At 43.0% G+C, this 11,070-nt stretch overlaps 1 protein-coding gene and 1 pseudogene across 3 annotated transcripts in view; one reads left to right on the forward strand and one right to left on the reverse strand.

The window, feature by feature from the left end:
* Window positions 1–748: 748 nt before the first annotated feature.
* LOC102018637 lies at window positions 749–2,292 on the reverse strand (annotated as a pseudogene).
* A 3,343-nt stretch (window positions 2,293–5,635) lies between these two features.
* LOC102020603 (zinc finger protein 791-like) overlaps window positions 5,636–11,070 on the forward strand; it is a 21,435-nt gene continuing 16,000 nt past the window's right edge. The window contains exon 1 of one of the 3 annotated variants that reach the window (XM_013507339.1): window positions 5,636–5,650. Coding sequence is in view for 1 of the 3 variants with exons in the window: in XM_013507338.1 (XP_013362792.1) it covers window positions 5,765–5,881 (117 nt within the window). In the remaining 2 variants the exon portion in view is untranslated. Of the gene's footprint in view, window positions 5,651–5,696; window positions 5,717–5,759; window positions 5,882–11,070 lie in introns of those variants that run through there. The other 2 variants (XM_013507340.1, XM_013507338.1) reach the window with 2 other exon arrangements.

The raw sequence follows: 11,070 nt of genomic DNA on the forward strand, positions 1-11,070 counted from the left end.
AAGAAAAAGTATATTTAATTATCTAAAGAGTGCTCAGTTTTTGTGTTATATGATGTCAGCTAAGTCTTGCCTAGTATGTTAGTAAATAAATTCTAGACTCCAGGTGCTGGATTAAATCTCTTATTAACTGTGTGTGCTTGATCAATTGTTTAATCTCTATGTATCTTGTTCTTTATATGTGAAATGAATGTGACTTTATTATAGACAGCTAAGTTAGATAGAAGTTAATGTGAATTCAGAGAGGGATTAAGCTCTTGAGAAAGTAACCATAGAAGGTGAAACACATCATAGCACTGGAAGTAAGTCAAGGTGTTGACTGCTTTAATTTTTTTTCATATGAAACCAAAACTCACGGATGGTGTTGTAAGTAAGGAAAAGATATGAGTGGCATAAGCATTGCACTCTCTGAAATCCCTCCATTTGGGCACGTGTATACTGTGCATCATGTCTGGGTTTACAGCCAGCATGAAAAAAGGCACATGAACTAGTTGATAATTCAGTAGCAGTGAGCAGGGGCACAAGTGTAGAAGACCATTTGCAGCAGGGTTTTCAAGCACAGCACGAGTGATATTTGAGTGTTTCCTTCTAATAGGGCTGTCCTGTATTTTGGGTGACACTGATCAACATTCTTGTTCCTCTTCTACAAGATACCAGTAAATCACATTCATGCACTATGTCATGACCCAAACAAATAAATTTTGTTTTTCAAAAGTTTTCTTTTTTTAACAAAGTCCAAATTTATTCACTCTTAATATCCTTATAGTCTATTATATAACATCTGCACTGATCCTTGTTTCAGAAGCTGTTTGATATCTTTTCTTTCTTCCTCTGCTAACTGTTCTTTTGGAAAATCCACATCAAAAGTGATTATCAAAGAGCCCTCAGCCAGGCGTGATGGCGCACACCTATAATCCTCAGGAGGATTGCTCAGGAGGTTGAGACTGGAGGATTTCTGTGAGTTCAAGGCCAGCCTGGGCCACATAATGAGTTCAATGCCTGGTTGAATTACATAGTGAGACCCTGCCTCAAAAAAAAAAAAAAAAAAAAAAAAAAAAAAAGCCCTTGATGTTGTTACTGTCAAAGTTGGGGATCCCTTCCCCTATCTTCCATTGCTTGGCTCCTGGCTTGGTGATCTTGTCCCTGGAAATATATACCCTGTGACCATCCAATTTAGTAACGTCCATCTCAAACTTGACCAGAGACTCAACTAGTGAGATTGTCACATTTGTGTACAGATCATCTCCTCGTCTTTCAAGTATTTGTTGCTTAACACCTTTGATTTGGAACCGTAAGTCTCCAGGCCCCCCATGCACGCCAAGATCACCTTCTCCAATGAAAGGGTATTCCATGCCGTCTCTCACTCCAGCTTCTATTTCTACTTCCAGTGTTTGTTTTCATTCACTAGTTTGCCACAGGGCACTCATCACAGGCCACTTCCTGGGTCATCTGGAACTTCTCAGGACCCAGTTGGTTGGTCCTCATCTCTTGCTGATAATTACATTTCTGTTTGCTAGGAGCCTGCCTGGCATCAGGCTTGTTTCTAACTACTTCCACAAACTTTCCTGCATATACTTCTTCCAAGGTGACTTCTAGATCTACAATAATATCACTTCCTCTTGGAAGTTTTCTGTGTTACTGATTAAGGGTTTCTCCAAACAGGAAACCAAAATCTGCAAAGAAGTGTGAAAAACATCTCCATGAGACCTCTGATGACTATAAGTATCTTACTGTTTGTTTTCACTGTCTGACAGCACTTGGTAAGCAGCCCCAGATCCTGGCATTTCTCCTGCGTTTGGGGATCATCAGGATTCCTGTCAGGATGGAGCTGCAGGGACAGTTTTCTGTAGGCCTTTTAAATGTCCTTTACAGAGGTACTACACGGCACCCCCAAGATCTTATAGAAATCTTTCCCAGCAATCACACCCCAATGAATTACAAGAGCAACAGGTAGAAGGTACCCTGGTTCTGCAGGGCCATGGTCCAGTGTGTGGCCCCATCCCGTGTACTCCTCACAGCCTCTTCTACAGCAGTGTAGGTTTTCCTGCCCTCCTGTCCAAGTGAGGCCACCTCACACCCTGGGTCTCCTAGGTTCGCACAGAGAGCTAGCTGGCCCCCTCCTCTGCCAGTCCAATTCCCAATAGTCCAAAAGTTTTCTGATGTGCAAGTATCGTGATGAATCTCATGTGAACTTCTCCATCATCCATGTCACTTCTTATCATGTAGTTATCACATGGTGTCACATCATGACATAAAGGATAAATAATGTAGGTGAAGCATTCAGAGAATAGCACCACATCCACGTGACATTTACTGCACCATGCTGTTCTTAGAACAATATTGCGGCATTAGTTACTATTATTAATCTCTACTTTTGCATTAATTTATCAATTAAAATGTATCATAGGTAAATATGTATAGAGAAAAAAGTAATATATATTGTGCATTCTGAGCATCTTTTCATGTAGCCCTTCCTGGTGCAAAATGTAGATGTTAGGTGAAAAGTTTAGAATCAGAATTGTTTTGTTTTGTTTTCAGGAACCATGTGAATATGTTTGGAGATATATTTTTTTCTAATGATATAGACAGGGAATAGATTTTACAGGCAACTTTTGTGTTTAGGCCAAGGATGATGTTAAATATCATTCAGTGACCAGGATGTCCTCCAATACAAGTAAATAATTCTCTGCTATAATGAAAGGATTCATTTTATTATTTTTGGTTTTGATTATCAACTGAGTCTCAATACTTTTTCCCCCTTTCCACAGGTCCGATGGGTAGGCTTAATTTTTTGACTCGGTTGCCAATTAAACAGACAAGTTTTACAAATTCCACTTTTTAAGAATTTCTTTGTCCCTCTGGACTCTGATTACTCCCCATCAAAAAACTATGACAAGTTCCCCAGGTACTAACCATGATTTTTATGGTACAAAGTGCAGAATTTTCACTTAAGAGGTTCTAAGAGTCTTAGAAGTTCTTATATCAGAATTCCTAAATTGTGATCCAGTACTGTCATATTCTATGTGTTTTCTCATAACTACGGTGGCAGGACAGGCTGTGGAGAAAAATCACAGTAAATCTGTCCCTAGAATTCAACTGAAATATCTCCATATTTATTGTAACATAAATTCTAATGGATAATTGAAATAGAGGGATGTGATTGACCCTCCAGTGAATTAATACTTATGTGGCTTACACCGTTTGAATGGGAAAAGGATGCTTAGTATTTTATTACAGAAATAATATAATGGGTCAGTAGTGTTGTGAGGGAATCAAGACATGGTTTTAAAAAGCTAACCAAAATCTGTAAATCCCTAGGCACACAGCAACCTGTGACAACATTCAGTGAAATGGTGAGGGAACCACCAATACCCTAGAAAAAAATGAACAATTTACATTTTAGTAGATGTCTCTATACATTTTGTCATGTGGAAATGCTTCATGGCCTTTTTGTTTTCCAATGAGTAATATTTCTTGCATATTTTAAATCCATATTCAGTATCTTAGAATAGTCCTTTTCTACTTCCTAAATAAATACAGAAGGAAAGCAAGGACTCTCCTTGTTTTAACTTAAAGACTTGATTTGATTAATTTCCCCCCACTCTGGTACCGGGAATCGAACTCATGACCTTGCACTTGCCAGGCAGGTGCTGTGCTGCTGAGCTAAATCCCCAGCCCCGATTTGATTAGATGTTGACAGCAACAAGCTGCAGAGCAGTGGAATATAGATGACACATGTGTAAATAGTATTGAGGGGTATGTCTTTTCAGGGGCTTTTATTGTTTACCAGGAATACTCCTTAGAAAGTACTTTTGATATGCAAAGTGCCTTTGGAGGCAGACTGAAATACTATAATGAAGGAAATCTGTAAGGAGCAGTCCTAGATAAAACTCACTTATACAGTATTCTGAAGAAAGTATTTGTGCCTTTGGCAGTGTTTGGGTTTGTATCTGGATGTCCCCCCAAAGCCTAATGTAGTCATGAGGCGGGCTTCTGGAGTTATGATTGTTTCATGGTCCAACGCTGGCATTATGGATGTGAGTGCTACACTTGCCCTGGGGCGGGTAGTTTGCATACAATGTAAGGGAGGGAAAGAGGCCTGTTCCTGTAGCTGCCTGTCCTCCTTTTTGCTGTTGCTGCTTTTGGCTATCTTCCTAGGCCATGAATGGTTGCCCTCTGCCATGTGCCACCCTGCCTTGGAGCCCACTGAGTATGGTCTGAAACCTCCACAGACTGTGAGTTAAATAAACCTTTCCTTCCTTAATTCTGGGTGTCAGGTATTTGGTCTCAGCAGCAAGAGGAAAGTAACTAAGATGGGCAGTTTATTTTGTTCAAACACCAAATATTAATTGTATTCGTTTTTGAGGGGAGGCAGGGTTTGCAGGTACAAAACAGCTGACATAAAGACTTTGAGAATAAAAAGACAATTTTAACTCATGATTTCAGAGATTGAATTTTGTTGTTTTTTTGTCTCCTGTGGAGAAGTATCACAGTGGAAGGAAATAAAGAGAAATGGAATTACCATAGAAGAATCAGGAAGCACTGAAAAAACAAGTACCTGAAAGCTGGGTATGGTCCTAAATGTCACTCCCCCATGCCACAACCAGACACACAGGAAGTGCTTTAGTAATACCTTACACATGTCTAAAGCCAAACTGCCAAACAAGATATTAATCAGTAGTTTCTCTTGACTTCAGGTACTATTTTCCTTGTGGAAATATAATGTATTGAAAGATGGACAGGTTTAAGCTCTGAGGAAGGAACTCCAGAAAACAGAGTTTACAGGATGCATTTCTTAGGTATCCTCACCTCAACACCAGGCAGTATGGAGTCTCTTGCTTGGGAATATGTTTTTCTTCACAATTTAGGGGGTTTTTTTGTGACCCTGGATAAAACATATTGTTAATCTGAAACATCTGAAATGTTTGTTTTCTTTCATTTTAACTCCTTTGCAGAATATTATTTTTATTTACCTTTAGTTTCTTCAGTAATTGTATTCCTTTTTTGGCATTCTTTTCTTTCTTGAATGGTTAGATTGAGAGATAGTGTAAGGAAATCTTGTCCATGTAGCCAGCTACCTTACTCCAAATTTTGACATCTCACAGCATTCAGGCCCTCCCTCTCTTCCATTGCGTCCTGTCCCTGCTTGGACTCCCGACTGTCCCTCACGTCTGTGATTTCTCCATGCCGTATTAACTGTCTTAGCACACTTGTCAGCCCACTCTGAGAAGTAACACAAAGAGCCCTCCGGGTCCACTCAGAAGTCAGGAGCAGCCAGGCTAGGTGGTGCACGTCTCTTAATTCAAGAACTGCGGTGGCTCACGGAGGGTTACAAGTTCAAGGCCAGCCTGGAATACAGTTAGCTCAAGAACAGCCTAAACCACACAGCCAGCCCCTGACTCAACAAAACGACAAAACAAAACTCAAAAAAAGACAGTGGCAGCTCTGAAAAACCAGGCGCAAACTCCGCGTAAAGCCAACTAGCCTTCGGGTCAGGACGGGTGGGTGCGCGGGCACAAACACCGCCGCAGAGCTCTCTCACTCACAACCCACTGTGAGAGCTGGGCTCGCGCAACTACAGCTTGTCTCTGACGTCACGCCCAGCTCAGGGGATCGGCAGTAGCCGATCACTGCAGCAGCAGCCAATCACTGAGTAAGAGGCGGGCATTGGAACCGGAGCCAATCAGTACGAGGAGGGCCGTAGGACTGGCCCAATCAGGTGGGAGGGGGGGTGGGCTTTCCGGTTTCAGGGGCGGGGGGAATCTGCATGCGGAGCGCGTCCGTCAGTGCCCGCGCCTGCCTCCGCGGCCTTCTCCTGCGCTCTCCCCGCCCGGTGCCGCTGGGAAGGACCCCTGGGCGACCCTCAGGCTCCACGATGGTGACGGTACAGAGCGGGACGCCACGGGGGTGAGGCCCAACAGGAGGCGGGAGCAGCCGGGGAAGGCTGCAGACCGTCCGAGCGCTCCCGGCGCGCGCGCGTGCCCCGTGTCCCCGTGCTCGGTCCGGGCCGCCCCGTCCTGGTCCGCAGAGCGGAGTCTCCCCCGGCGGCCCCCCCAGCCGAGAGCGCAGGCGCGGGCGGCGCCGCCCACAGCCCGTGTCCCGTGCAGGCGGACGGGGTGTGGGGGACCCGGCTCCGGTTGAGGCGTGCGTTCCCGCTCTCGTTCCTCTCCGTGGCAGGCCGGGTGGACTTGCATCTTCCCGCCTCTCCCTTTCTTGGGCGAAAGCGTGCCTTCCTGACGACAGTGAAAGCCTGAATTTCCAGTATTTCCCACATTTCCAAATTCATGACAGGTGTTGATAAAGGCAGTGAGAATCAAAAGCAGTTTTTACCATTGGCGGGTCTGAGACTCGGTGGTGGGGCGTTTACCAAGCATGCACTGAAGAGAGGGCAACACAAAAAACCGAATCATTTTAATTATTCAGGTGCCGCCTCAACTCAGAGTACACCGTTGATGTGATGCCTTCTCACAGAGTTCAGAAAGCTGAGAAGAATGCAGGGGATGCTAGCGTGTTAGCAGGGCAGTTGAAAGTGTCCGTACTAAGGACACCTTTCCAAAGGGCCTGGATGTTAATACCACACTGGGAAAACCTTTGAACTGGGGCATCTGCAAGGACTCGTGATTTGGCAGGAATGGAGGTGGAGAGGGGTGTCAGCTCATTAATTGCTATACTACTTGTACTGTTTGTGGACATTGTTTTAAAAATTGACGTGCTGATTAAGGTGGGCTTTATATTAAAAGAATACTGTGGGGGGTGGGGAGAGATGGAGGCCCAGAGTTAAGGCCTGAAGGCATAAGAATGGTTCAGGATAAATGAGTTTTCCTTTTAAGGAGAAGCAGTTGGGAGAAGAAAAAGTGGGAGAGGGGAGCATGCTGAGGATTCCAGTATCAGCACTTCCAGCAGATAAGGGCTTCCCCAGAGGTTTTACTATGGCACATAGAAACACTGAAATGACACCCAGGACTGGGAGGCAGATTTATTTACCTCGATAGGCACTGATGGGGATCATTCCCAAAATATCAGACTCTGATCTCTGGGGGTTTAGGGCTTATATGGGATAAGCAAGCAGGAAGTGCAGAGGCAGAATGGCTTGTCAACTGGGGATTGGTCTATACAATGTGCATCTTAGTGACCAACCGTGCATCACATTGACTAGCCCTTTCTAAGAAACAAAAGTAACAGGAACTGTAACTAGAGCTATGACCTGGGTAACTAACAAACTGAAGAATATTTACCTGGGGTGGGGAGAGCATCTTCTGCTATAGTTTAGATTGTTCTTAGGTTGACAGAATTGTGTACTGGCTCAGTTCGAGAGGTCAAAGACCACAGGCATGAAGGAAAAAGGAGAACTTATTAAATGTTAGATAAATGTGTCTTCTGTTATTACTCATCAGGCAACCTAATCATTTTTGAGGAAATTGAAAGTTATGGAAATTCCTGGCCTTGTTGTAGGCTTAAAAATTAGATAGACACACCATCATCTACATGTGATGGGGGAGGATTGTTTGGGATCCAAAAGATTACAGGGTGTGGCTGTTTTGGGTTTTTTTGTACAAGAGATAGAACTCTAGACTTTTGTTCTGATCTGTATTCCCCACACCTTTTAATTTCTTCTTTTTGGGTTTTGAGTTTTGAGACCAATGCTCACTAAGTTGCCCAAGCTGGGGTGAGCTTTCCATTTGCTTTCAGCGTCCTGGAATGCTGAGATAAGAGGCATATGTCAAGAGGCCTGGCTAATACGTGGGTCCTTTAATAACCACTACCACCCAGGATGACAGGGCTTGGGTAAACCTAACATCAGTAAGGCATGTTGGTGTACACCTATTATACCAGTGGTACGAGAAATTGAGACAGGGGTGGTACAACACCCAAGTCCGATCTGGACATTTGATCAAGACCCTGTTTAAATATAAAATAAAAATACTGAGGCTGTGTCTTCTTTTAAAAGTAACTTGTTTTAACACACACAGGGCCCTGAATTCAATTGCCACAACTGAAGAATGAAAGAAAAATAAGAATTCAGTGGAAAACTGACTTTGACTTTTGAAATTTAAAATTTTTTCACATCGGTAGTGTGCAGTACAGAACTTGCTCAAGATGCTGGGCAGCAGCGATGAGTCACTGCTGCATAAGCAACAGGATATTAAGGGAAAATAGGGGTTTACACTGCACCACATTCAATAAAGTGCATAAGACATTTATTATTTTATTATGAAATAAGCTTTGTGTTGAAGAAATTTTCTCAGGTCTACATTAAGCTATTTGTGTTGAGTAATTTCAAAGGAGCAAAAGGTCAGCAGTGATGTTTGCTGGGTTAGGTATATTTAGCGTATTTTCAGTACATTTTATTTTTACTTCCCTTGGGTTGATCAAGATACTTTTCTTGCTAACTTAAGCTGCGTTTGTATACTCATCATTTTGGCTCTTTGTAAAGTGCTTTTCTCTAGAATATGACACTTGGCAGATTGCTCCCTGTGTTGAGTGCAGTGTTAATGAAATTATTCTGAGAAACTGGATGGCAAGAACATTATGAGTAATGTTTACATTAGGGATCACTATTCTAGGGTTTGTTTTCTGTTTTTGCTTTCATTTGTTTGATATGGTTTGTTATTACTTTCTTGTATTATAGTCAGATACACCACTCTGGTCATACCCCCTGGCTTGCTTCACCAGGACAATGGGATAGAATAGAAATTGCCAATGAACAGGCACAAGACTGTTAGTTTGACCACAAGATGGCAAGCTTGTATGATGCTGAAGAGAATACAATTCCATTTTTACTTGTAATTTATGCTGATTTTGGCAAAACTTCTGTTTTAACCTTGCAGAAAATGTTTGGATTTTACCTCTGAGTTTCCTTCCCTTGTCTTCCCCCTGTGTCTTACTTGCCCTTAATGGGCTGAAGGCATACATGCCCAGCACTGTCATTTCTTAAGACTTGGGACTTTTTCCACCTTGAAGTGACTTACATCTTCCAGGGTAAAGAGGTGACATGAGCCTGTGTTATGTGTTTCATAATTGATGAAGAGTGAAATCCTTGGACTTCTCTGGCCGTGGGTGGGGTGAACAGACTCTTAGCCCTGCATGCCCTGTGCCGAGAGAGCGAGTGCTCCGGGAGCTGCTGGACTCGTGGGTTCGAGTCTGTGCTTAGCCCACACTGCCACGGTTCGCAGCTGAAACGCGCCGAGAGAGCCAGGTATTTCCCAGCTATGCCCTGAGGGCAGAGTGTGCGAATCAGGACCCTGCTGACATTACAGACGGAGCCCTGGCCTCCCTGCTCCTGTGGTAGAGAGGAGGTTTTCACTCAGAAGTCCCAGGGACTTCTCTGGCTGTGGATGGGGCAAGCAGACTCTCCCAGACCCCACGTACCCTGTGCTGAGTGAGCGAGTGGTCGAAGAGCCGCTGACCTGCGGTGCGAGTCTGAGCTTTGCCTTTGCCCAGATCCCCTAGTGAGTTGAAGGCTGGGGAAGTCTGTGACTGATACCCATCTGGGCTGCATCTGGTTCCTGTATGTGTCCTGAACTGACTGGAGACATAGATTCAGGTGGTTCACAAACTGTAGATCTTGCAATTTGTGTCTGAATTATGCCTGTACCCTAAACTACCTGAGGACATAGGTCCATGGACCAGGATTGTCACACCAGTGCAACCCGAGTCAGGTCATATATGTGCCCTGAACTGCAAGATCACGATGGCTGGATCAGACGGCCATCAACTGACACAAGTGCCCATGTCTGAGAACTGAGATAACTAGATACAAATCAAAAACTGCTGGAAAACCTGAGACTAAGTAGCGCTACTCAGAGGTCACTCAGGAAAACCTGAACACATGCCTGAAATAGCTGAAATGATTGCAGTGGAAGTAAAGAAACAACTCCATTAGGCCATAGAAGGGATGAGATAAGAAATAATCTCTCAGGCAAAAAGTGAAATGACAAGAATAATGAAGGAAATGCCCAAAAAGTCTGAAGAAGAAATATATAAGAAAATAGAACAAAGACAAGAATCAGAAGCATTCAATGAAAAACATAGAAAGGACTTAGAAAACATGAACCAGATTCTAAGAGACTTCCAAGAAAACAAAGCTGCCACTGAAAGCTACCAAAACCACGTGAATGAAGCTGAAAATAGAATCTCAGACCTTGAAGACAGCATGGCAGCTAGCAACCATGAAAGAACGGGTCTCGTAAAAACAGCAAGGATCCAGGAAAACTCAATTCAACAACTGCAAGATGAGGCAAAGAGGAATAATGTTCAAATTATAGGAGTCAATGAAACAGCAGGAAGCAACACAACTCACATTAAAAGATTATTTGCAGAAATCATAGCAGAAAATTTCCCAAGCATGGAAACAGAACCTGATATACAAGTAAATGAGGCATTTAGAACTCCAGACAACCACAACCAAAATAAAACTACACCCAGACATATAATACTCAAGTTCCCAGATCTCCAACAAAAGAACAAAATATTGAAAGCTGCTAGAGAAAAGAAACAGATTACCTATAAAGGGAAGCCAATCAGAATTACAGTAGACATCTCAGCACAAACCATCCAATTGAGAAGAACTTGGAGTGAAATATTACAGGTCCTGAGACAGAACAGCTTCCAACCAAGACTGATATACCCCGCCAAACTATCCCTCAAATTCAATGGAGAAATAAAATATTTCCATGACAAAGAACAATTGAAGAACTTCACGAGCACCAAGCCAGCATTACAAACAGTACTAAAAGATATTCTGGACAGAGAAAAATCTGACGGCAATCTCAAAAACAACAGTAGGAATGAACCGTCAAGAAGAGCAAACAAGTAAACAGGTAGAAAAAGTAGGACGCCAACGCAAGTAAATAACGTGACAATGATAAATCACTACATATCAGTTGTAACTGTAAATGTAAATGGCCTCAATTCTCCAGTCAAAAGAAACAGACTGGCAGAATGGATTAAAAAACAAAATCCAACAATATGCTGTACACAGGAAACACATTTCCCTGAAAAGGAAATCCACAGACTAAAAGTCAAAGGTTGGAAAACAATCCTTCATGCAACAGGAACCCAGAAAAAAGCAGG

This window comes from Chinchilla lanigera, unplaced genomic scaffold (assembly GCF_000276665.1).
Source record: "Chinchilla lanigera isolate Chin_1 unplaced genomic scaffold, ChiLan1.0 scaffold00123, whole genome shotgun sequence".
Taxonomy (NCBI): domain Eukaryota; kingdom Metazoa; phylum Chordata; class Mammalia; order Rodentia; family Chinchillidae; genus Chinchilla; species Chinchilla lanigera.